Raw genomic sequence first — 26,440 nt, 5'->3', positions numbered from 1 at the left:
AACTTGCAAAATGCAGCGCTTAACCTGTGAGCCATCCACTCAAACTGAAATAGATTTGTACTTTACCATAGAAGACCTTCAAATCGAAATTATGGTTTAGAAATAAGAAATGTAAACTGATGATATTATTATAAGACGTACAAAAAAAATTGACATTTCGAATAGCATGAAAACAAGCATCATTGTTTCAAACAATAGAAATTTGGAAATCAATGTGCAGGTTTTTGCAGGCAAATATCTAGTCTTTATTTCTTCAGTACTTTTAATAATACTACATCAGGATTGTGTACAAGGTTTATTCCTTTTTTGGAACACCATGCAACAGATTAACATCAAAGTCAAATACAAGAAATTAGAATAAAAAATCTATGAATGCATTGACATAGGCTCAGTAATACAGGACATAATAAGCACAGGCTCTGCTGTAGCAACACCTGGGGTCACACCAAGCAGCAAGGTCAGCTAGCCAGTAAAGACAAGCCAGACTTAAATAATCACTTCATCATATGTACTTAATGCTCTGTAAAAACTCTAGAAAAGTGAACATAGAAAATAAAAGTTCCAAACACAAAGTTATAGCATTAACACATTATTGTTCTTATTATTATTTGTGATTATTAGGGAATGTATTGAGCGCAGGCCTGGCATCGGGTAGCAAGGGAGTGCTTTACAGTTCACCCAGTCTCAGGTATGGGGGCGACTGGATGGGTTATGGAGCTAGGTTTTTGCGATGAGCCATCCCTTGAAGAGGAGGGTCTTGAGCTCCTTCCGGAAATGTAGAAGCGAGGAGGTGAGTCGAATGTTGATAATGTTCACCAGTTGCTAGATGTACGGTCGCAAAAATGGGATATAGCCGAGGATCAGGAGAATCCGTGATTGCCGCGTACAAACATGGCCGATTTATTGGGGGTCAGCTAAATGCCCCACTGTATCACAGTAACATTGCTGTCATGTGCAAACCCCAGATGAATATTTTCATGTATATGTAGTGACTGAAGTTTGTTTCTATTTAAGGTGAACGGCCAATCAGAACATGTACCTGTAGTAAGGCCACCAGGTCTGCAGGTCTTCCGCAGTGGACAGTACGTCATGGTCACTACAGACTTTGGCCTAACAGTCAGGTTCGATGGGGTCCACAGGGTTGAGGTGACTCTTCTCAGCACCTACAAAGAGAAGGTCTGTGGCATGTGTGGGAATTACAACGGAGATCCCTTAGACGACTTCCTAAATCCAGACGGAGGCCTGGAGCTGGATTCAAGCAGTCTGGGTAACAGCTGGCAGGTGGACAATGACACCAGGTGGGTCCTTCTTGCGGCAAACTATCAATATCTTCGTTGTTTATAATTCATGGCTCATGTCTTAATTACTACAACCACTGACAGATCATTGTATGTCAACAGGTGTTCAACAGGACCTCACACCCCACTATGCACTGATGATGAAAAGCAAAGCATAGCAAGCAACAGCTTCTGTGGAATCATCATAGACAGCAATGGCCCTTTCCAACGGTGCCATGCTGTGATAAATCCAGCGCATTACTTCACTAACTGCGCGTACGACTTGTGTGAGTCGCACTTGGACCCTGGCGCCCTCTGCCTGAGCCTGCAGTCTTACGCTGATGCCTGCCAAGCGCAGGGGGTGACCATAGACCCCTGGAGGAACGACACATTCTGCCGTAAGTAGCTTGTTACTTTTTGAACAAAGGCGAAAGGATATATAGAAATAACTGCTTGCCTTGATTTTGTATTTTGTAGCTGTTTGTTGATTCCCTGAATATTGCTTAAGGGGTGTTTTTCTGTCGGTAGGCATAGTCATGATAAATGCAATGGTTCGACCTGATTGCAACTTGACATGTTTGCACATTGTAAGCTTTATCAAGTCACTTTGATCATGACATGTGCAACCACATTATTGTTGTCATGGGGGTCCCCCATTCACTCCTTCCCTGTCCCATAGACCCTCCCCCGCACCCCTTCCCTGCCCCTGCATATGCATTTGGTTGACTTGTTCAATATGACTCTCAAACCCACAACGTGCAGTAATGTGATGTTGTTGCTATTGCAGACCAAAGGCTACAAGTTTTGTTGGCAAACAACCATCCAGCAGAGTAGCCTGGTGCTGTGATACATGTATACATATAAACTGTCCCACCTGTCAATCAATCATATTGACCAGATCATCATGAAGTGTAAGCATCCACTTTTAGGACTGGTTTTAGAGACGCCAGAGAGGCTTCCACTGACATCCTTCTATGAAATACATATGTTTGGAGGCAGTTTCTAAACACGCCCCATTCAAGGCATGGCTTGAGTATTCCCCATCCCACCCCACGCTAGCCTGAATGGGGAGCCGGCATCTGGCAACATAACATAACAACTGGTGTCCAAACTACAATGCACCCAGATTGCTGTGGTTAGGCCTTCACTAAAGCAGGTCTGACTATCTCTGAAGTCAGAAGAAATCTTCACTAGTTATTCATGAAATCTTCACTAGTTATTCATGAAATCTTCACTAGTTAATCTCTGCACTGGCTCCCAGTGGCTGCGAGGACTAAGTTCAAAACCCTCTGCATTGTCCACAAGGCCTTCTGGGGCTGGAGCCTCAAAACCTTCAACTCTCTCTTCCTAAATATCTTCCTTCTCGAGTTCTTTGCTCATCCACCTCCAACTCCCTCAGGGTTAGTCGCTTCTCCAAGCAACGAGTTGGTGATAGATCTCTTTCCTCGGGTGGGGCCTCCCTCTGGAAAAGCCTCTCTGAAACTTGAGGAGCACCATCTCCGATTCCGGAAGCATCTCAAAACCTTCCTCTTTGCTTCTGCTTTCTCTCTTCCTCTCCCATGCTGATCTCCTGGCTGAATCTGAAACTGCACTGGTTGCCTGGCTACCCTCTGTTCTCGGGCCCAGGTCCCCTCCCCGCCAGGTGCACACCTGCACTTCCTTGCTGGCAACCCTTGCACTCTGGGGCTGTTTCTGTATCCCTACAGCCTCCCAGCAACACTTGAGACCTGATGCCTGCACTTACCTTTGCACCTGCCACCAGCTGGCCGCACTTCTTATGTATTGTTCTTATTTATTGTTTCTATCTATGTCCTTTTTATCCTATGTCCTGCACTCCGCCTCTCCCCCCTCATACTTTTCCCTTCCGCCCCTCCTTCTCCTCCTGCACTTGCGCAATCTCAATGTCACCTGGCCCAGTAAGATCAGTGTCTCTGTCGTCCCTCTGTCCCCCTCCTTTGCCTCGTCGCGCCTTGAAACACTTGTGTATAGGCGCGTTATAAATGCCATATCATATCATTAACAGAATCATTGTCTTTGTGGGCTTAACATGGTCTTTAAATGTATGACCCTGCATTTCCCCGCCCAGGGCAGTACGCTCCATACTTACCCATAACTAAGGTCAGCAAAGAAGTGCCTCCTGGTAGCGCTAACCCACAGGATGATCAGAAGAGTAGGCAAATGCTTTGCCAGTTGGAACCCCCACGAACATGAAACCACCACCCTCTCTATTTTTGAAAGAAAGATTCACCCACTTGAACTGTTCCTTTACCCACGCTTCTATATCATTTGTCTCTATTCTTGGCTCTCCCTCATCAAATCTCCTCCTGGTGCCTGTGTATATATCGCTCTGGGTTGCTCTTGGTCCCAACTGAAGGCTGCATCTGCGCTGTCAAGTATCGAGAGTCAATTCCTTTTGTTTTGACACTTTAGTAACGTAATCACTCACTCAAACTTGCCCTCATCCTTCACACTAAATAAATTATATGAGCATTGTGCTTAACCTCCAGCAACACGTGGAATATTGCTGCACCAGTAGCAGCGTGCATGCCTCCATGTCCACATGTGGATGGAGAAGGAGAAATCAGAGAGAGGTAGGAGTTGGTGCACCAAGGGCAGTGTCCCCGAACCCGATGTCTGAGAGAGAGGAAGAGGAGGTGGATTCACTGTGTCAAAGGCAGACGGGAGAGCAATGAGAATTAGATGGAAGAATTTGTGGAACGCTGAGCTGATGTAGGGAGGGTGGCGATATGCGTGAGTGACTGCCGGAGGGGATTCCAGAGTCCATTGCACTTGATTTAGGTAGTGATACAGTTGCACACCCACCATTCCAGAACTTTACGAAGTGAGGGTGAAGGCTGAGAGTTGTTTGGAATATTGGGGTCACCAGTGATGTTCTTAAGATGGGTAGCATGGCAGCCACCTTGTCGGACGATGGTAAGATCTGAAAGTAATGCGACCGGTTACAGACACAAGCAAGGATTTGACGGGTAAAGTGTCCCAGCTGTTTGTCTGTTGAGGGTGTCTGGAGTTTCTGTTCCTCTAGGTGCTCTTGTCCAGAGGATATTTGCCTGGCACTTTGGGCTGGGCTCTCCTTATGCACGGGATCAGACTGCTACTCCCTTGATGTTATCCTAAAGTCTGACAAAGAGAGCTGACGCATGATTGAAACACTCTGATAGAGCCACACACTATAGGCCGCACTGTTTTTGCTTTTAATCACTTTCAGGCAATGGGCCTCACCGTGCGCCGAAAACTGGAGGTAGTTCCATTGCTGCCACTTTTTCTTATATCAACGAAATTACTGCATTTTTACCACAACACCGAATTTTGGGTTCCGGCCTGCTGTGGAGCGTTTACCTCAAGTGAAATGCTTGAGGCAAACCGTCCATGTGAAGGACAACAAGTCAATAATTTCGATGTTTGCTGCTGTTCTTTTCATTTCTAGGCACCAGTGTGCAAGGAGGAGAGTTCATAGTTTCAAAGCGGATGCAATAAGGGGTGCAATAGAATGAGAAGGAGAATAGAGCAAGGGAGGAAGCCATTGGTAGAGGGCACCATCGATGATGACCAAGAGAATGAGAAGGGAAATAGAGCAAGGGAGGAAGCCATTGATAGAGGGCGCCATCGATGATGAGCAAGAGAATGAGAAGGGAAATAGAGCAAGGGAGGAAGCCATTGATAGAGGGCGCCATCGATGATGAGCAAGAGAATGAGAAGGGAAATAGAGCAAGGGAGGAAGCCATTGATAGAGGGCGCCATCGATGATGAGCAAGAGAATGAGAAGGGGAATAGAGCATGGGAGGAAGCCATTGAGAGAGGGCGCCATTGATGATGAGCAAGAGAATGAGAGGGGAATAGAGCAAGGGAGGAAGCCATTGAGAGAGCGCGCCATCGATGATGAGCAAGAGAATGGGAAGGGGAATAGAGCAAGAGAGGAAGCCATTGATAGAGGGCGCCATCGATGATGAGCATCAAGAATGAGAAGGGGAATAGAGCAAGGGAGGAAGCCATTGATAGAGGGCGCCATCGATGATGAGCATCAAGAATGAGAAGGGTAATAAAGCAAGTGAGGAAGCCATTGATAGAGGGCGCCATCGATGATGAACAGGAGAATGAAAAGGGCAATAGAGCAAGGGATGAAGCCATTGATAGAGGGGCCATTGATGATGAGCAAGAGAATGAGAGGGGAATAGAGCAAGAGAGGAAGCCATTGATAAACGGTGCCATCGATGATGAGCATTAAGAATGAGAAGGGGAACAGAGCAAGGGAGGAAGCCATTGATAGAGGGCGCCATCGATGATGAGCATTAAGAATGAGAAGGGGAATAGAGCAAGCGAGGAAGCCATTGATAGAGGTTGCCATCGACGATGAGCAATAGAATGAGAAGGGGAATAGAGCAAGGGAGGAAGCCATTGATAGAGGGTGCCATCGATTATGAACAGGAGAATGAGAAGGGGAATAGAGCAAGGGAGGAAGCCATTGATTGAGGGCACCATCGATGATGAGCAAGAGAATGAGCAGGGGAATAGAGCAAGGGAGGACGCCATTGATAGTGGGTGTCATTGATGATGAGAATGAGAAGGAGAACAGAGCAAGGGAGGAAGCCATTGATAGAGGGCACCATCGATGATGAGCAATAGAATAAGAAGGGGAATAGAGCAAGAGAGGAAGCCATTGATGGAGGGAGCCATCGATGATGAGCAAGAGAATGAGAAGGGGAATAGAGCAAGGGAAGAAGCCATTGATAGAGGGCACCATCGATGATGAGCAATAGAATAAGAAGGGGAATAGAGCAAGGGAGGAAGCCATTGATAGAGGGTGCCATCGATTATGAACAGGAGAATGAGAAGGGGAATAGAGCAAGGGAGGAAGCCATTGATAGAGGGCACCATCGATGATGAGCAAGAGAATGAGCAGGGGAATAGAGCAAGGGAGGACGCCATTGATATTGGGTGTCATTGATGATGAGAATGAGAAGGAGAATAGAGCAAGGTAGGAAGCCATTGGGAGAGGGGCCATTGATGATGAGCAAGAGAATGAGAAGGGGAATAGAGCAAGGGAGGAAGCCATTGATAGAGGGTGTCATTGATGATGAGCTCTAAGAATGAGAAGGGGAATAAAGCAAGGGGTGAAGCCATTGATAGAGGGAGCCATCGATGATGAGCATTAAGAATGAGAAGGGGAATAAAGCAAGGGAGGAAGCCATTGATAGAGGGCGCCATCGATGATGAGCATTAAGAATGAGAAGGGGAATAAAGCAAGGGAGGAAGCCATTGATAGAGGGCGCCATCGATGATGAGCATTAAGAATGAGAAGGGGAATAGAGCAAGGGAGGACGCCATTGATAGTGGGTGTCATTGATGATGAGCAAGAGAAGGAGAAGGAGAATAGAGCAAGGGAGGAAGACATTGGTAGAGGGGCCATTGATGATGAGCAAGAGAATAAGAAGGGGAATAGAGCAAGGGAGGAAGCCATTGAACAAAGGGTGCCATCGATGATGAGCATTAAGAATGAGAAGGGGAGCAGAGCAAGGGAGGAAGCCATTGATAGAGGGTGTCATTGATGATGAGCATTAAGAATGAGAAGGGGAATAAAGCAAGGGAGGAAGCCATTGATAGAGGGCGCCATCGATGATGAGCAAGAGAAGGAGAAGGAGAATAGAGCAAGGGAGGAAGACATTGGTACAGGGGCCATTGATGATGAGCAAGAGAATGAGAAGGGGAATAGAGCAAGGGAGGAAGCCATTGAACAAAGGGTGCCATCGATGATGAGCATTAAGAATGAGAAGGGGAACAGAGCAAGGAAGGAAGCCATTGATAGAGGGTGTCATTGATGATGAGCATTAAGAATGAGAAGGGGAATAGAGCAAGGGAGGAAGCCATTGAACAAAGGGTGCCATCGATGATGAGCATTAAGAATGAGAAGGGGAACAGAGCAAGGGAGGAAGCCATTGATAGAGGGTGTCATTGATGATGAGCATTAAGAATGAAAAGGGCAATAGAGCAAGGGATGAAGCCATTGATAGAGGGGCCATTGATGGTGAGCAAGAGAATGAGAGGGGAATAGAGCAAGGGAGGAGGCCATTGAGAGAGGGGGCCATCGATGATGAGCAAGAGAATGAGAAGGGGAATAGAGCAAGAGAGGAAGCCATTGATAAACGGTGCCATCGATGATGAGCATTAAGAATGAGAAGGGGAATAGAGCAAGGGAGGAAGCCATTAATAGAGGGGGGCATCGATGATGTGCATTAAGAATGAGAAGGGGAATAGAGCAAGAGAGGAAGCCATTGATAGAGGGCACCATCGATGATGAGCAATAGAATAAGAATGGGAATAGAGCTAGAGAGGAAGCCATTGATAGAGGTTGCCATCGATGATGAGCAATAGAATGAGAAGGGGAACAGAGCAAGGGAGGAAGCCATTGATAGAGGGCACCATTGATGATGAGCAATAGAATCAGAAGGGGAATAGAGCAAGAGAGGAAGCCATTGATGGAGGGAGCCATCGATGATGACCAAGAGAATGAGAAGGGGAATAGAGCAAGGGAGGAAGCCATTCATAGAGGGCACCATCAATGATGAGCAATAGAATAAGAAGGGGAATAGAGCAAGGAAGGAAGCCATTGATAGAGGGCGCCATCGATTATGAACAGGAGAATGAGAAGGGGAATAGAGCAAGGGAGGACGCCATTGATAGTGGGTGTCATTGATGATGAGCAAGAGAAGGAGAAGGAGAATAGAGCAAGGGAGGAAGACATTGGTAGAGGGGCCATTGATGATGAGCAAGAGAATGAGAAGGGGAATAGAGCAAGGGAGGAAGCCATTGAACAAAGGGTGCCATCGATGATGAGCATTAAGAATGAGAAGGAGAACAGAGCAAGGGAGGAAGCCATTGATAGAGGGTGTCATTGATGATGAGCATTAAGAATGAGAAGGGGAATAAAGCAAGGGAGGAAGCCATTGATAGAGGGCACCATCGATGATGAGCATTAAGAATGAGAAGGGGAATAAAGCAAGGGAGGAAGCCATTGATAGAGGGCGCCATTGATGATGAGCAAGAGAATGGGAAGGTGAATAGAACAAGGGAGAAAGCCATTGATAGAGGGAGCCATCGATGATGAGCAAGAGAATGAGAAGGGGAACAGAGCGAGGGAGGAAGCCATTGAGAGAGGGAGCCATTGATGATGAGCACGAGGATGAGAAGGGGAATAGAGCAAGGGTGGAAGCCATTGAGAGAGGGGGCCATCGATGATGAGCAAGAGGATGAGAAGGGGAATAGAGCGAGGGAGGAAGTCATTGATAGAGGGCGCCATCGATGATGAGCATTAAGAATGAGAAGGGGAATAAAGCAAGGGAGGAAGCCATTGATAGAGGGCGCCATCGATGATGAGCAAGAGAAGGAGAAGGAGAATAGAGCAAGGGAGGAAGACATTGGTAGAGGGGCCATTGATGATGAGCAAGAGAATGAGAAGGGGAATAGAGCAAGGGAGGAAGCCATTGATAGAGGGCGCCATCGATGATGAGCATTAAGAATGAGAAGGGGAATAAAGCAAGGGAGGAAGCCATTGATAGAGGACGCCATCGATGATGAGCAAGAGAATGGGAAGGGGAATAGAGCAAGGGAGGAAGCCATTGATAGAGGGCGCCATCGATGATGAGCAAGAGGAAATATGAGCGAGAAAGGGACAGAATTCAAGCAAGAGTGTGAGAGGAAGAATGAGAGTGGATAGGGAGAGGGGTTAAGGCGGGTGGGTGGGTGGGTGGGGGACTAGAGGCAGTGGGTGGTTGGGAGGGGAAATGAAGGGTGAAGCGTGAGTGTGGCTAGAGAGAGAGTGTGGTAGAGTGTGTGGTGGGAGTAAAGAGAGAGGGGGTAGGGTGGGTGGGGATACAGAAAGAAGTGATAGAGCAGGTGGATGGGGTAGAGAGAGAGATTGCGGGTGGCTGGGGGTTGTGAGAGAGGGGGTAGGTGGGGTGGATGGTGGTAGAGAGAGTGGGGGTAGGAGGCGTGAGTGGGGGTGGGGTGGTTGGGTGTAGATACACTGGGGGTACGGTGGGTGGGGGTAGACAGTGGGTTTAGGATGTTTGGGGGATTAGATAATGGAGGATGGTGGAGTAAAGAGAGTGGGGGTAGGGTTGTTTGGTATAGAGAGAGTGTGGGTAGGGTGGGTGGGTTGGGGAGGTGAGAGTGGGGAATAAAGAGAGGGAGTAGGGTGGGTGAGTTTGGGTAGAGAGGTGAGGGTAAGGTGGGGGATTGGGGTAGAGCGAGTGAGAGTATGGTGGGTGGTTTTGGGTAGAGAATGGGGATTGGGTGGGTGGGGTTGGGTAGAAAGAGTGGGGTTAGGGTGGTTGGGTGGGTGGGGTAGAGAGAGTGGGGAAAGTATGGGTATAAGTGCAGTGAGAGAGAGGGGCTAGGCTGGGTAGGATGGGGGTTGAGAGAATGGGGTTAGGGTGGGTGGAGGTTGAGAGAATGGGGCTAGTGTGGGTGCCTGAAGGTAGAGTGTGCGAAGTGTGGGTGGGGGTAGAGAGATTGGGGTAGAGTGTGGTAGTGAGAGAGGGGGTGGGGTGGTTGAGTGAGTGGGGTTTGAGAGAGTGGGGGAGCGGTGGCTGAGTGGTGGTAGTTGGTTGAGGGCAGGGAACATGAACAACAAAGCACCCTTGGTAGGACTTGTCAAATGTAGTCCAACATAGCCCAAACATAAGCAAACCAGCAGATGTAATGGGGGGTAGACAGGCGGGGTAGAGGGAGTGGGGTGGGTGGTGGTAGAGAGGGTGGTGAGTGGGGGCAGAGGGAGTGGGCATGGGGTGGGCGGGTGTTAGTAGAGAGGCAGCCTCGGGATAAACAAAATAGCCCAATAAGGCGAATCACTATGCAGCTGGGAAATGGAACGCTCGGTGGACTTGCTACTTACAAAGCTACTGATTGGAGCAAATCTGGTTGGGGAGCTTCTCATTGGGTAGTACAGCGAAGTTGTTTAGAAAAATAAATTTTAGTGAGTTGGCCTTTTCATGCCATGACATTGCTGGTTGCTATGCCAACCAGATATTCTGAGTTCAGAACCCCATTTCCCTCTTTCTCTCTCTTTTGAAACAATGGTTTTAGCAAATTTGCTCCACAAAAAGTTGCCAAAACCAAATAAATTACAGGTTTACCGTAATAGAAGGACCAATCACTACTAATGTGCCAAAATCTCCATGGGTTCCTATGGACTCCAAAAATGGGGACTAACACTGCGTTAACACCCCTCGTATTCCTTCAGTAAATTCAGAGGGCCAAGGAGCGCTAATAGTAAACAGAAATTATGGATGTACTTCCATGCTCTATTGAGGACCATTGTTGGCTAATTGGGCAGTGGCTGGTAACATCCCTGCATGTTGTAATAAAGCCTCTTCCCAGCATGCACTGCACTGACTTTCTAGGGATTGCTCCAGTTTCTTCTGCTTGAACTGCTCAGAAACTGAGATAGTTTAGTCAGAATCCTAAATGTTGATGGGGGAAGGGAGAGGGGTGATTTCTTGAGAACCCGTCAGCTTAACTGCAAAAATGACCAGACAATGCTACCACTCATGAGTGCAGGGAGCCATGCGAAAGTGCAGAATGCAGCAAGCATGACATCACGGCACTTAAAGATGGAATTTGGTAATGCACCAATAGGAATAATAGCAGCACACCTGTAGAAGGGCAGGTGGCCTAAAATATCTGCTAGTCGTAAATAGAATTGCCTTAATCTGAAAAAACAACGCCAATGAAATAACGTATCATTTGTTTTTTTACTGAAGCCATGTTTAACCTTACGCATTGCTTTTCTGTGCTGTTCTTTTAGCAATCTTCTGTGCAGCCAACAGTCACTATGAGCAGTGTGGCACCGCCTGTCCGGGAACATGCGTGAATCCAAGCTTTCCTTCCTCCTGCAGTCGTCCATGCACTGAAGGCTGTGTCTGTGACAGTGGCTATCTTCTCTACAATGACAAGTGTGTCCCCAGATCTCAGTGTGGGTGTTGGGAGGACGACAAGCACTACCCAGTGGGCTCTGAACATTGGACTGACAGCACCTGCTCCAGAAAGTGCCACTGTCCCTCCCAAGGCAGTAGCCTGGTCTGTACCAATGATGCATGCAGAGAGGATCAGTACTGTGGGATTGCAAATGGAGTGCCTCGCTGCATTCCGCACACCTACGGAATTTGTAGAGTCCACAACGATCCTCATTACAGCACATTCGACAATCAGAACCATGCCTTCATGGGCCTCTGCACCTACACCCTGGCCAAGCTCTGCACCAACTCCACGTCACTCCAGTATTTCAATGTGGAAGCTAAGAACGAGCATCGCGGACGCCCATCAGTCTCCTACGTGCAGAAGGTCATAGTTCATGTCTACGGTCAACACATACAAATCATCAGGAATGAACCAAATAGAGTTTTGGTGAGCATACATCTCATTTTTTTTGGACTTGTTGAACATAGTATATTTTAGGTTCTCTGAGAGTCATTTGTACAACCCTTCACAGGCCCAAAGAGGACAATGCTTCTTATGCCAAGAGTCAACTCTTATTTCTCGTAAATCCCTCAGCCCTTCTCAACTTGTCACACGTCGTTTTAAAGCAGGTGTGATTCTGTTTTTGCATCCAACGCTTCATCCTCTCAGAACCTTAGGTAATGTCAAAGTACACACCAAAAGTAGGCAATCACATAGATAAGTAGCCTAGAGACAAAAAGGCAACATGAAGTCCTATGTAACCAAGAAAGTGTTGTGATTTTAGCTCATACTGTGTATGAACTTATTTCCACACACTGGGCCTCATTACGGGCTGGTTGGTAAAACCCACTGCTAGGCGGCGGCTTATCGGCGACCCCGCAACACTGTGTATGCCACCTGACTTCTCTGTGCTACCGGTATATTATGGCAGGCGGTGGGAACGGTAAATCCCCATTCACGTGGAGTCCTATGGGAATGGGGACACTGAAACACCGGCACCATTGCTAACCATGCCAGTGCTTCATTGGCAACCATGCCAGTTGGGGCCTGAAAACCCGGCAGGTCAGGCCTGCTGGGAGATCTGTGGCCCCTACCGGCATTGTTGTAGTATGGCTGTCCGGAAAGGGTGCCGGTAGCAATGTACCAGCACCCTTTCCGGACAGCCAAACGTATAATGAAGCCCATTGTCTCTGTGGACATGGAAATCCATTATTACGTTCTGATGACTAGTGTGCTGTCTTCTGTGCCACAATTGACAGCTCCCATGACCCTTTGCTGAAAGGGGGGGCATTGATGCTTCTTCTCTCCCCAAGTCCCTGTCTATGCTGCACCCCTCAGGTGAGAACCTCTGTCACATTCAGTGGCCGTGGGAGTCACTAGATTGTGCGGGCTGAGAAAGAGTCATCTAAAGCTTGAAGAAGTGTTGCCAGACAATGCATGGAGAGTTGGAGAAGTGTGATAGGAGTGCTGTGGAAGAGTTAAAAAGGTTTTGAGAAAGCAGTGAGAATATATTAAGGAAGCTTTGGGGAGCATTTAAAGAAGAGTTTGGAAGGTTTTAAAAATGGCTATGACAAGGAAGTGCTGGGAAATAATTAAGGCACGTTTGGGAATAGTTGAGTAGGAATTGAGAGAAGATTGAAAAAGCATTAATTGGGGAAGGTTTGAGGAATTCTTTGAGGAATGGCTCTGCAAAAGCTAGTGAATGGTTACGGACGGTTTGAGGAGTTCTTTGAGGAATGGCTATGCAAAGGATAATGAAGGTGTAAGGAAGGTACATTATAAGTGTATACTCTGTTCTGAGGCACCTTGTTTTAAAGCACTTTAATTGCGTGAAATATTGGAACACTTTGGGATAAAGAGCGCCGTCATTTAGGTGCGAGGAAAATAAGTATTTCTTTAGTGTTGCAAATGGAAACCGTCCCCTTGCTAGAACCATAGCTTGCCCTCTAAAGATCATAGACACAGCTCGCACGTGATGCGGGCACGCCAGAGGCACACCATGAATAGCCAAAACCAGCTACAGATATCAATGAATAGGATCGACCCAAGCAAAGAGTTCAATGAGTGTCTGGAGCCAGTACGGCCAACTGGGGATTGATGGTCATAGATATGTTCATTCAAAGCCTATCCTTTCTACTCCCTCTCATCAACTTTCCAGCACAAGCACAGGTTGAGGAAATGTTAGGGAATAGTTGAGCAAAGCGTAGCTAAATGTCTGTTCTGCCTCCATTGTCCACACGTCCCTGTTCCAAAGAAGGCCAACACTCAGTCATTAGTTAGATGGAGCTCCAATATTTCTTTGGCAATCATTTGCCGCCTCATGGTTTCATGAGTCTCCCTCCTGCCCATGTCTTGCCTTATTACACAATGCGGCACTTCTGGAAGATGTCACATTCACAGTTGGGGAAACTCTCACACGCAGTACATTACCCTTCCTTAGCTTCACTATTGCCCGATGTCTTGTCCTAAGTGTTATATCCGGGCCTCTTATGGTGTTGTTGTATCACTGGTCCTCAATGCATGTTGGTAGAATGTTGGCGAGCGTGGGTGAATGGCACCACAAAGGGTGTTACATGGCACATGCATGCATGAGTCCATGTGTGTGCCTGAGGATCAACCGGTGGAAGGGTAATTGAAGTTCCAAGTCTACCTCAGAGTAAAGGTCCTTTCTGAGATAAAACATATTTCATTTCTGCCTATAGGTGAATTCTATGTGGACAACCGTGCCCTGGACTTTGGCTGGCGGCTCAGTGACTGTACAGAGGAGTGGACGGTACACTGTTCTGGAGACGGATTTCAAGCTGACCGTTTCCTATGACACGGACCACACCGTGGAAGTGAAGCTCCCAACCACTTACTTCAACAAGACCTGTGGCATGTGTGGAAACTTCAATAACCTGCGACAGGATGATTCCATGATGCCCAATGGGCAACAAGCTCAGAACACCAACCAGCTCGGAAACAGCTGGAAGGTCCCCGACGATGATCCAAATTGTGGGACAGTTGACCCAACACAGGTTCCTCCCACAGCAGGTCCCCTATGCACACCTGAAGAGGAGCAACACTACACAAGACTCTGTGAAGAGATTATAAATCAAAACGGGCCTTTTGGGATCTGCAACTCTGTGATCAGCCCGGAGAACCATGTGTCGAGCTGCATCTTTGACCTCTGCGCACTGGGCGGTGACAGCGCAACATTGTGCATGTCCTGGCAGGCCTATGCGGATGCGTGCCAGCACGCAGGAGTGCCCATCCTTCCTTGGAGGAACTCAACTTTCTGCCGTGAGTAGCTTCGCAAGGGTAACCTTTCATGCAATGTTCACAATCACTCAACATTCAATGACTTTCATGTTCTGTTTTTCTTTTCTTTTATCAAATGTACACTGTAATTCACAAATTCTCATTTGTAAGAAAAACACATTTTATATCTAAAATGGAATCCTTTCTGAGCCATGACTGGAGTAAGTGGGGAGAACACGCCCGTGCATATATTTCAGTGTGGACTGTCCAAAAAAAGCAGACCTTGTGACGGAGCAATGGGAACAATACGACCAGGGCTCCAAGGTGCAATGCCATCTTGCAGATTTGAAAATGTTCCCCTGCCTTGGGATGGCAAAACATGTAGAGGGTGTCTTCGGCAGATCATAGCACTTCATGCATACTTTAGAAAAACATCAAGTGTTCATTTCAAAGAAATGATGAATGACGTTGAAATTACTGATTAATCCATCCTCTTAAAAAAAGGACACATATTCCCAAGAAGGGGTGAGGTGGTGGCGTCTAATCAAAGTGTAAATGGCCGAGGTGTAAGGCACATGTGAAGCCATTGTTTCTGGCTTTTGGTGATTAGTATCAGTCTGTGCGCTCTACCCGTGATTAGTTTGTTTTGGTTCCTTTCTGTTATTATATGTGCTTAGTAACTAACTTATCCAGATTAATGGGAGGTCAGTGGCTGCATGGCTCCATAGGGACTGATATTCACCTGCCGGCCTCTTATTTAAGAAAAGAGATCGTTTTTTTTCAATGTGAGCCTGTGCGCTTAGTGATTTAGCTGTGCTCACTAGTTTCCAAATTTTGTAAGGATTGTGAGTTACACACTTGTTAGTGTTTTTCATATCATGTTATGCTTTATTCAATTTGTTTCACATTCATCATATAAGCACAAGTTACTTCACTTAGTGTATTCAGTTTCATTATTTTACTTGTGGTGTCTTTTTTTTAAAATAAATGACACATCTGTCACTGGCACAAATGCTGTTTGAAGAATAACACCATCTTCCACCAAAAAGGTCACCACAGATAAAATAATGAAGCTGAATGCACTAAGTGAAGTAACTTGTGCTTATATGATGAATTTGAGACAAATTGAATAAAGCATAGCACTATATGAAAAACACTAACAAGTGTGTAACTCACAGTCCTTACACATGTGTAGCCATGACTTGGTTTCCCGCCCCAGCAAAAAAAGTGCCTTTCCAGTAGTGTGAGCAGGCTGTCATTTCATTGCATTCTCTCTCACATGGTGTGAACATGTTGGCATTTGCTTGCATTCTCTGTCAATGGTGAGGAAATGTTCGCATTTGCTTGCATTATCTGGCAATGGTGAGAAAATGTTGGCATTTGCTTGCATTCTCTGGCAATGGTGAGGAAATATTGGTATTTGCTTGCATTCTCTGGCAATGGTGAGAAAATGTTGGCATTTGCTTGCATTCTCTGGCAATGGTGAGAAAATGTTGGTATTTGCTTGCATTCTCTGGCAATGGTGAGAAAATGTTGGCATTTTACTACATTATCTGCAATGGTGGCATCATTGCCATCTCTGGTTAACAGGAAGGCAGGGGTCCCTGTCTTCCAGATTCTGGGAGCAACAAAAACAATGTTTTCTGAAAATTGAAATCTGGAACAATAGATCAACAATTAATTAAATTATTTACTCAAATATAAAAAACACATTTTATATTACATTTCATAAGATTTCATCAGTAATACAAACAATAACACAATAGGCAATACAATTGCTCATGCTTGCATTTAATTCAATCAATTCATACAACACACCCAATCAAACCATGTACACAACTAACACATACAAACAATTAAACTGTGTACATGAACACATTTAACACTAAAGGGAAAGTTGTGAATTTCACAACAGAAAATCCAAAAAAACCCTCTTTTTATAATTTGATGTGTATCTAGGAGAAAACTGAATAGCTCAATGTTGCCGATTGACTTCCTGCGACTCCAGAAAGCAGCGACCGGTTTTGACGTTGAGGAATTAATTGTGAACGTCTTCATCAGGGGAAATAATGAACCTAAGAACAGATGCATATCCCAGCATAGTCCCAAAAATGCACAGCCAATTGTGTGAAGTGTATCAAAATACAAACTAACACATATTTACTTACAATAAAGGCCAGAAACATAGCAGCAACCACCTTTCTAGCCTGTAAAAGAGAAACACGGGGTCACCCACCTCGTGAGACCCCAAGACATAATAAAAGAGCCTACTACCACCTCACCATAATGTTGGGGGCCGTTCCTACTACAGCCTCAGTATCTAAAGAAAATCCCCCAGAGAGTGATAACCCTTCACCAATAACCAATGCACCCTTTTAAGTGTATGGGACAAAAAAGAAAAGTTTAATACCTTCGGGGGACAGAATCTTACGCCCCATAAAAAACGAGGAGAATGGCGGCTAAACACTACAGCTCTGTTTGCCCGTCTCTGGCAATGATGTGAGCATGTCGGCATTTCACTACACTCTCTGGCAATTGTGTGAGCATATTAGCCTTTGATTGCATTCTCTGGCAATTGTGTGGGCATATTGGCATTTGATTGCATTCTCTGGCAATGGAGTTAGCATGTGATTGCATTCTCTGGCAGCGGCATGAGCATGTTGACATGTGATTGCATTCTCGGGCTCTGGTGCGAGCATGTTGGCATGTGATTGCATCCTCTGGCAATGTTGCGAGTACCTGAGCATTTTATGCCCCTACCAGTCAAGTGTGTTAGCACCAGGCCTTATGATGGCAATACCTGGCATGTGAGGTGAGCACCAGCCCCAACGGTGGTAGTACCTTTGCATATGATGACTTTCACTGGCAAGTTTAACATTTCTGGCAACAGGAATTTACATCAAGATTAATGCAGAGATGCCTGGCACATGAGAACAGTATCCTTGGAGCTCATACAGTCATTATTTACCAAGTTCAAAGGTTTAAGAGAACATCCAATGATGTAAGCGCGAGGAATACATTTCCTGACGAACACATGGTAGCCTGGTACATTGGCATGAGCAGTTATCACCGCCGCTCTCCTGCCATCAAAGTCTTGCTCATACACCGGATAGCTGTAATCATTGTAAAGCAGCTCCCCAGCTTGATTTCAATGTAACCACATGCTTTGTGATTGTGTTTTGTAGCTCTCGATTGCAGTGCCAACAGCCACTTTAATGCCTGTATGACGGCCTGCCCTGCGACATGTCTGGACCGGTCAGCCCTTCAGAACTGCAGCAAGCCTTGCGTTGAGGGCTGCCAGTGCGATGAGGGCTTTGTGCTGAGCGGGGCCTCCTGTGTCTCTGTCACCGAGTGTGGCTGCTGGTACAGCGGGCAGTACTACAATGTAAGTGTCCACAGTCAGAAGATGCCCCGTGCCTCTGAGAATTCCCTTCCACATTAACATCATGTATTATCCATCCTTTTCTTCTTGCAGAAAGGAGAGAGCTTCATGGACGAGAATTGTCAGAGCAGCTGTGAGTGTCAGGGAAATAACAACATGCAATGCATTCCTGTATCCTGCACACCCGATGAAGTCTGCAAGATTCAAAATGGCCTCCGCGGTTGTTACCCAGCAAGCACTGCCACCTGTCACATCTACGGGGACCCACACTACACAACCTTCGATGGGAGACTCCACCACTTCCAGGGCTCCTGCAACTACACAGTGGCAGAGACTTGTGGAAATACCTCCACCCGATTCAGTGTCACCACCCGAAACGAACACCGCGGCAGCCCGAGCTGGACCGCTCTGAACTCTGTAGCGCTCACAGTAAACGGCAACCACATCGCTCTGAGGAAGGGCAACCATGTTTCAGTGAGTATCATTTTGATTGTGTTTCAAAGTTGATATTACTTGCAATGGAATCCATCTGTTTTAAATTCATTATAATCACATGTTCACGTGCAATGCACGCCTGCCTGTCTGTTTTAAGGTCTCTTCCCCCCTCCAAGTTTCAAAGGTGACTTTTATAGTTTATGCTGAGCCCATCCTGAGAGAAGGGGGTTCAAAACCATGTATTCATATCTGTGTTCGCACGTTTGCATCCACAGTGCCCCAAGTAGGGGTATACAAAGATTTTTTCAACCAGTATAATTATGCAAAGTTCCAACTTTGGACCTATGGGAATTAGCAAAGCTTTCCATTTCTTTTCCCTCTAGACCAACAACAAGACAATATTTTTCCATACCATTTATTTAGTGTTTGACATTTCATGCAAAATATTGTTGTGGCTAAAACATCTTTGCAGAAGTAGGCAAAAAAGCGCACATAACCACATTTTCGAAATTCATCACTGGCTAAATTACATATAGTGGAAAACAAATCACACATAACCACATTTGCATCGCTCCAAAAATATTTAACACAAAGTTTTAGGTCTAACATATGTAATTAGTAATTACCTGTGATTTAATGTGAGGATGTCACAGCACAACAAGGGGTGCCTCCAGATTCTTCCAGTCACAAGGATGTAGTCAATCTCACTCCCAGGGAAGGCATGAAAGAAGTGCATGAGGTGATCCATTGTAGATGCCTCCAGACTCAACGGGTTCCACCTCAATGTAATGCAAAGTTCAAAATGGTTACCCCAGGGCAGGAGGGGGATTTGCTCTGTGCCCTAGAACTCCAGGGTGTTTACATGCCCACAATCCACAAACAAATAGTCAGTTATCACTCCCAGGGAACCCATGAAGGAACTACATGAAATGTTCCAGCGTAGATCTCACCATCCTCAACACGTTCCACCTCAATGCAATGAGAAGTTCGAGATGGTATCGCTTGGGCAGTAGGGGGATTTGCTCTGTGCCCTAGAACTCCAGGGTGTTTACATGCCCACAATCCACAAAGATATAGTCAGTTATCACTCCCAGGGAACCCATGAAGGAACTACATGAAATGTTCCAGCGTAGATCTCAACACGTTCCACCACAATGCAATTAGAAGTTCGAGATGGTAACACCTGGGCAGGAGGGGGATTAGCTATGAGCCCTAGAATTCCAGGGTGTTTGCGTGCACATCCCAATTTAGGCTCTTCAGGCACGTGATGCCTGGTTAGAGCAACCAGTTGAAGGTGCTTCCCTTGGTCTGAGCTCCGCCCCCGGGTGTTTACAAAGGGTATGATGTGGGTCACTTACTTGGATGACTTCCTGGTAAGGCCCTGCAGCCCACAGTTGATTTCCACTGCCTTGTGTAACAGTAGAGTTGGTTTGTTCTCAGGGCCTTTCGGTGAACTGACGCCTATACTAAGGAATCAGTCCATTGGATTCCCGTGGGACTTGACCTTTCCACTGAGGTGGATCCTGCTCATTCAGTCTACATGTTGACAGTTGATTGATCGAGCCTGGGCCTTCTATACAAGTCTGATGGCATGTAGGGCCCATTGGTTCATGTGGTGTCTTTTGTGTGGCTTCACATGAGGGGGTATGGTTGCATCTGGCTACTTGCATCAGGAGACTGTGGAGCAACTGAAGCTAGACTTGGAGTCGTGAATCTGAACCACATATCTTTCCTCTTAGTGGCTTTTTACTCACCCGATCCTCACATTTTCAAGTCCATGCCTGCCTCTCTCTATACGGGGGGAATACAACTGTGCTCTAGCACCTTGAAGCGTCTGTCTGTGCCAGAATGAATAACGATAATGATCTCATACCAAATAATCAGACAGACTCAAGGAATATGGCAAAGTACTACTTTATTGTCATTTAATAAAGTAGGGAAACCTCACAGACATCGGACTGATGCATGCAAATGCGCATAGCAGCTTGATTACATGGAGTTCTTATACCCCAATATGCGCCATCCATGGCATCATTCTATTTGGAAAAATACAAAACCTATCAAGGGAAGGGATTTAGTTAAGGGAACTTATCTACTTACAGAACATATAAGGATTAGTACATCATTGGCTACCCCTTATCTGTAGGGCACACCTTGATAGTTCAATTACGTATAGTACTGATTGTAGCGGACAAAACAACAGTGGATTGGTCTATGATACATTGCACGCTAGGTTTTCCCCCAAGCCCACTGATTGGTTGACATACTATCCCAACCTTGGACTTTTGGCTCTTTAGCAGCACGTACGTGAAACAAAACTTTGGTTTTTTGAGTCCTGTCAGACTACTTACTCCCTTTTTCCCAATTAGTCCATCGGTATGCCATAAGCCAAAATCTTCCATTTGTTGCCTGCTCACTGTTCTGGAACATTCAAGGGAGTGTGAGCACACCACTATCTTAGCTTGAAGGTCTAATGAATAGTCTTTGTTGTCAGCTTCTGAGTCACGTGAGGAGAGACCACACATGTGTCCATTTCAGCCTTCTATTTTCTGCTATTTGATTTAATTCTGCAGGGTACCATTGCTCTTCTTGGCCTCTAGAGACGTGCTCACTCTATTTCACATGAACTTTCTATACTTTTAATTGACCAGCAGTTTGGCTCTCGAAGATTTTTTCTTCTTCTTTGATCTATGAAGAATGTACCACATCATTCAGAGCTGATCCATGTACTCCCTTTGTCCTCTGTGCTTATCCCTCAAAATAGCATCGTTAACACTGGGCCAACCTTGACTCATCGTCGGGTCTGCACACAGAGCTGCTTTCTGTATCTCCTGATTCTAAAGCCTTGGCCTGTCTCTGAGGTAATTTGGCCAAGTTCAACGTGAGCCAGTGTCCATTTTCCTTTCATGGCCGTCCTAGCCACACTATATATCCCTCTTTAGCAAGTTTCTATATGTTTCCTTTCTACCTTGCGCTACTGCGTATTTACAGTGATTGGTCAGTAAGTTACTTCATCTTCTTTATTTCCATGATTACTTTAGCTGTAGGTACATGTTACTACTCTTAATGCTTCAGTTACATTTTTACTCCCTAAGTATATTCATATAATTGAAGAATAGGTTCCTATATCTTCTTCTTCATGACATGACACTGTCCTCGTCGAATTTACTTTAACGCTTGTCAATTATATCCATACATGCATTCTGACATCTTGGCAGGTGACATCTCTCCATGTAGAATCCCTCCACACTCTCAGTGCGAAGGTACATTCTGTGTGGCTGTCTGAGTGCATAGCGTCTCTATACCCTTGATGCAGTATGGGAACAATGGAGGGGGTCCCATTTACTGCTCTCCTCTTACTATTCCAGTATGACGGTGGTGAGGGGCGGGAACTAGTGAGATAGCATCTACCTGTTCCCCTACACAACCATGCACGATCTGGGGGTACATAATTTGTGAGGACTGACTCAGAAAAATTGTCATTTAAACACACTTAAACTGAGGGCAATGTTTCTGCCAATGAGGAGTCTTCTGCCTTTCATGTGGGGTCGGGGACTTGTCTTTGAGACAGCCAACATCTCTGCTATGTTCTACCTGAACAAGCAGGGGTGCATCAGGTCCCCTCAGCTTTGCAGGGCAGCTCAGGGCCTATGGACTTGCTGAAGTCTCTACAGGTTTTTTTCCCTGCAAGTCACTTAGAGGGGGGCCTCAATGCACAAGCAAACTTCATCAGTAGACGGGTCACAACGTTCCCCTCAAATGGTCCATATCACAGACTCTGGTGAATAAGATAGTTGACTTTTTTGGAATCCAATCTCAGACCTGTTTTCCAGATGAGAGAGGAAGAGATAGGTGTCTCTTCTTCGTTTCCTGTAAGGGTGAACAGGCCAACTCTCTGGGTGATAGCTTTCTTATACTATGGGTTGAACAGATGCTTGATGCATTCCCTACATCTCGACTGATTACAGTAGTGGCTCCCAAACTGAGGAGAGCCAAGCACGTCCACCTGATTCTGACAGTACCGCAGTGGCTGTGGAAAGGTGGTTTTCAGACCTTCAACAGCTATCCTGTCACACTATTTGGTCCCTTACTGTGACTTTCAACCTTTTGACACTGAGGAAATGTCTAGACCTTAAACTCAATTGCTCTGCTTTGTGGTCTTGTCCCACAGAATGATCTGATGAAGCTTCACCCGTGTGTATGTCCCTTTCATCCTCTGCAGGAGCTTAACATTGTTTTCTCTACGTGATGCCTCTGCATTTGAGCCTATGCCCTTGGCGAGTCTACAACTGGTTATATGAAGTCCACTTATTGGGTGGCCATTACAATGGAACGTATAACTGGAGAACTTCCGCAGGGCAGTGGTTACTCCGCATTCGCCCATCTTTTCTCAGTTCATCAGAAGGAGTTGACAGAGTTTCACATCACCTAAGACACATGCTCACCTGTGCTCTCTCCTAACACAGATTCTGCTTCTGAGAGGTGTCTGGACAGCCAATGCGCAAGGACACACCTAAAATTGTACTAGCCTAGGAAAAAAGAGATCAGAAAATATAAAAACACATATATCGCTTGTGGGGGCTTCCCTCGGGGTACAACAGCTAGTAAGGCAACCATATCAAGGTGGATGGTGTCTTGAATACTGGAGCCCTGCACACTTTCAAGCCTCTTAAAGGTATTCATGCCATCTTTTAGGACCTAGAGCTGACTTGATAGCATTTCACTGACTGCAACATGGCTGCCTACCTCCAATGCATTCTGCAAGCACTACTCACTTGTTGCCAGCTCAAGAACAGACTCCCAGTTTGGCCAGTTAGTTCTCAGAAATATTTTTGCATAACTTCCCTGTGTTTTTTCACCCTTCTTTATGTTTTGTATTTGTTTTTATTTGTTTCTATAGCACTTTCTCTAATGCTCTGCACATGGTTCCATAAAATGATACACATGCACAAAAATGAATTATGGAAACAATTATAAATTCGAGAGAGGTGATCTCCTCTTGATCACACTTGAGTCCTGAGATGAGCATCTCTGTGCACCAGCTGAGCTCCACACCACATAGATAGGGTGTTTTACAATCTTATATAAGTATGAAGGAAAGGGGGAACAAAGATAGTAATACGTTAAGTTACTCACCAGTGTGATAACACTACCCTTTGACCATGGTCTCCTTTCCTCCTTACGGCCCTCCCAGCACCCACTCTAATAAGAGGTCCAGTGAGGCTCAAATTGATGAAAGGACTGACGGTTGGGTTTGGAGCAGGCGAAAGGGATGTTTCATGTACACATGCATCTGTATCATGCTCCTGTCCTGTCCCGCTCCCGGAAACGATACACCATAAGATTGGAGGAAAGGGTTGTACGCACTAGAAGTAACCTTTAGCAAATTTGCCACAATGATCAATGTTCAGCCAGACAGGATTTCAGAGGTTTGTTTGTTTGTTTATTTATAGGGCGCCAGAAAACCCTTGGGTAGCTGGGCGCGCAGAATAAGAAGAATGCTTAGAACTTGGTTACAGGTTACAAATTACAGGTATCATATGTAATGCACAATAATCACATTATATACATGATATACATTCTTTACTTTTACATGTAGGGATAGAGGGTAGCATATTATAAACAGTAGGTACATTATGTACATTTTACATGAGAGAGTGGATGGGTGCATAGGGTATCAGTACACAATGCACATGGTCTCAGGTTTCAAAGGTCATTGCGACGGAGCCAGGTGCAGGTATGGTGCCTGAAGCTGTTGTAGGACTGGTCCCTTCTTAGTTCAACTGGTAGGGCGTTCCAGTAATGGGCTGCTTGCACGTGGAAGCTATTTCCTCCTGTTTTTTTTAGTCGGAATCCTGGGGTTTGGAGGCAGAAAGAGTTGGCTATTCTAGTTGGTCATGCAGAAGTTTTTCTTATTATTCTGTCCCTGAGGTATGGGGGGCAGCATTATTCAGGCATTTGAATGTTAGTGTGACAATTTTGAAGGTGACCCTATCGCTAATTTTTAGCCAGTTGTAGTTTCTACACGTATTAGAGATGTGCTCTCTGACTGGGAAGTTCAAGGCTGTTCTGAGCACGTTGTTTTGTAGGGTTTGAAGTTTATTGATGATGTATTTATTTGTGCCTGCATAAAGTGCATTGCAGTAATCCAGTCTAGAGAGGATCAGTGCATTGGCTAGGATAATGCAGCTGGCTGGTGAGAGGAAGGGTCTGCATGCTTTAATAAGTTTACCGGTATAGGCTGTGGATGAGGCCAGGGAGTTCACTTGTTTCCTTAAGGACAAGGTGGAGCCCAGGTAGAAACCAAGGGTCTTCAACTCTTTGGCGACGGGGATTATATTGCCATCGATATTGAAAGAGCTGTAGTTAGGATTTCAGTGGTGAGGAAAACATGAGCCCTAAAGCTGAACCCAAAGCCTTGCTTATATTTGCCTGTTTACGCACAACGGGGGAAGAAGATGGAGACAAAGTGTGAGGAAATTGATTGGAACACAAGTACAAAACAAAGGTATTAGCATAATTGATCTAAAAAAATTACACCTTTTCGATTTGACCGAATTTCTTTGATTGTTTTTTCGGTCAAATTAAATGAAATAAATATATGGGGAGGGGTAAGGGAATAGGTTAAGGTGGAGGGATGTGGGGAGATTGTGGGGGTCGCATTGGAAAACATCAAATATTTTCGACCAAGTGGCCCTAAACCCAAAACAAATATATTGGATAACTCATCTTCCTTTAAGCATACATTTTTCACTTAAGATGAGTCCTTCCACCCAATCGTTTGCCTTTGGGTAAGTTTGTTTATGTTTGTTTGTTTATTTATTTGATAATGCGCACCAAGCCCTTGGGCTGCTGGGCGCAACAGTACAAGTAGACTCGAAGCTTAGTTACAGTGCCTTACACAGGCTATTACAAAACAGAGGTAACTTACAACAAATGATACAAGTGATACAGTACATATAGGGTCATAATGGGTCAGCATTAGAAGAATACAGTCTTCAAATAAGTATGTCATGATCAGCTAGATAAGGGTGAATATTGTTACATATCGTTGTTGTGCAGCCATTTGAGAGCGTTACTTCTAAATCTAGTGTAGGGTAATGGGCGTCTGAGGTCAGGTGGGAGTGTGTTCCATGATTGTGCAGCTCAAACAGGGAATCTAGATCCACCCGCCGTGATAAGTTTAAATCTAGGGACTTTGAGTAAGAAGGTGTTGTCAGATCTTTTCAGTCAGTCTGAGGGTCTCCAGTTGATTTTTTCTGCTAGGTAAGGGGGTGCTTGATTGTTTAGGCATTTGGATGTGAGAGAAATAGTTTTAAGGAGGATTCTGTCCTTTATCTTTAGCCAGTGGGCCTCAGTCCGGTATTTGGAGATATGCCCTCTGCGTGGGATATTCAATGCTGCTCTTAGGGCATTATTTTGTAATCTCTCGAGTTTGTCAATGACCGACATATTTGCACCTGAGTATAGGGCCTTGCAATAGTCCAGTCTAGACATGATAAGGGCGTTGGCCAAGGTGAGGGAGCTGGCACTGGACAGGAATGGTCTGGCTGCACGGATGAGTTTACAAGTGTAAGTGGTTGTAGAGGCGAGGGAGTTCACCTTCTTTTTGAGGGTGAGAGCTGAGTCGAGGTAAAAACCTAGAGTTTTAACCTCTCGCATAACCTTAATAATATTATTGTCAATGTTAAATGAGGCATAGTCCAGATTGAGTTTAGTTAGGTTATGGTCTGATCCGTGGAGCAGGATTTCAGTTTTATCGTCATTCAGGCAGAGGCCATGGGTGGCCATCCATGCCTGAAGGAGGATGTATATTTTATTCACCTAGGCCAGGTCCACTTCATAGTTGCCCGAAAGGGGTATGAGGATCTGGGTGTCATCTGCATAATTTGTGTAGGTGACACCCAGTCTGTCCAACTTGTCGAACAATGGCTTGGTGAAAATGTTGTACATAGTGGGTGAGACACAGGAGCCCTGTGGGACTCCACATGTGATTTGGATGGGATCAGCACATGTAGACGTGGAAAAGACTCTCATGGTCCGGTTGGCTAGAAAGGATTGGACCCAGGCTATAGCTTCCCCAGTGAAGTTGGCAGCGAGCTTGAGGTGGTGCAATAAAACTGCATGATCCACC

The 26,440-nt window shown here is 45.7% G+C and overlaps 1 protein-coding gene across 2 annotated transcripts in view; it reads left to right on the top strand.

Moving 5' to 3' along the window:
• LOC138491110 (uncharacterized) overlaps window positions 1-26,440 on the top strand; it is a 578,562-nt gene that overhangs the window by 432,068 nt on the left and 120,054 nt on the right. For both annotated transcript variants that reach the window (XM_069617434.1, XM_069617433.1), the window contains exons 84-89: window positions 1,015-1,298; window positions 1,401-1,675; window positions 11,098-11,696; window positions 13,952-14,531; window positions 17,675-17,874; window positions 17,965-18,345. In XM_069617434.1, coding sequence (XP_069473535.1) covers window positions 1,015-1,298; window positions 1,401-1,675; window positions 11,098-11,696; window positions 13,952-14,531; window positions 17,675-17,874; window positions 17,965-18,345 — 2,319 coding nt within the window. The remainder of the gene's footprint in view (window positions 1-1,014; window positions 1,299-1,400; window positions 1,676-11,097; window positions 11,697-13,951; window positions 14,532-17,674; window positions 17,875-17,964; window positions 18,346-26,440) is intronic.

This window comes from Ambystoma mexicanum, chromosome 10 (genome assembly GCF_040938575.1).
Source record: "Ambystoma mexicanum isolate Mex_15411 chromosome 10, UKY_AmexF1_1, whole genome shotgun sequence".
In the NCBI taxonomy this organism is placed as follows: domain Eukaryota; kingdom Metazoa; phylum Chordata; class Amphibia; order Caudata; family Ambystomatidae; genus Ambystoma; species Ambystoma mexicanum.
The sequence above is the reverse complement of the archived record's forward strand: the minus strand, read 5'-3'. Positions and strand labels throughout refer to the sequence as shown.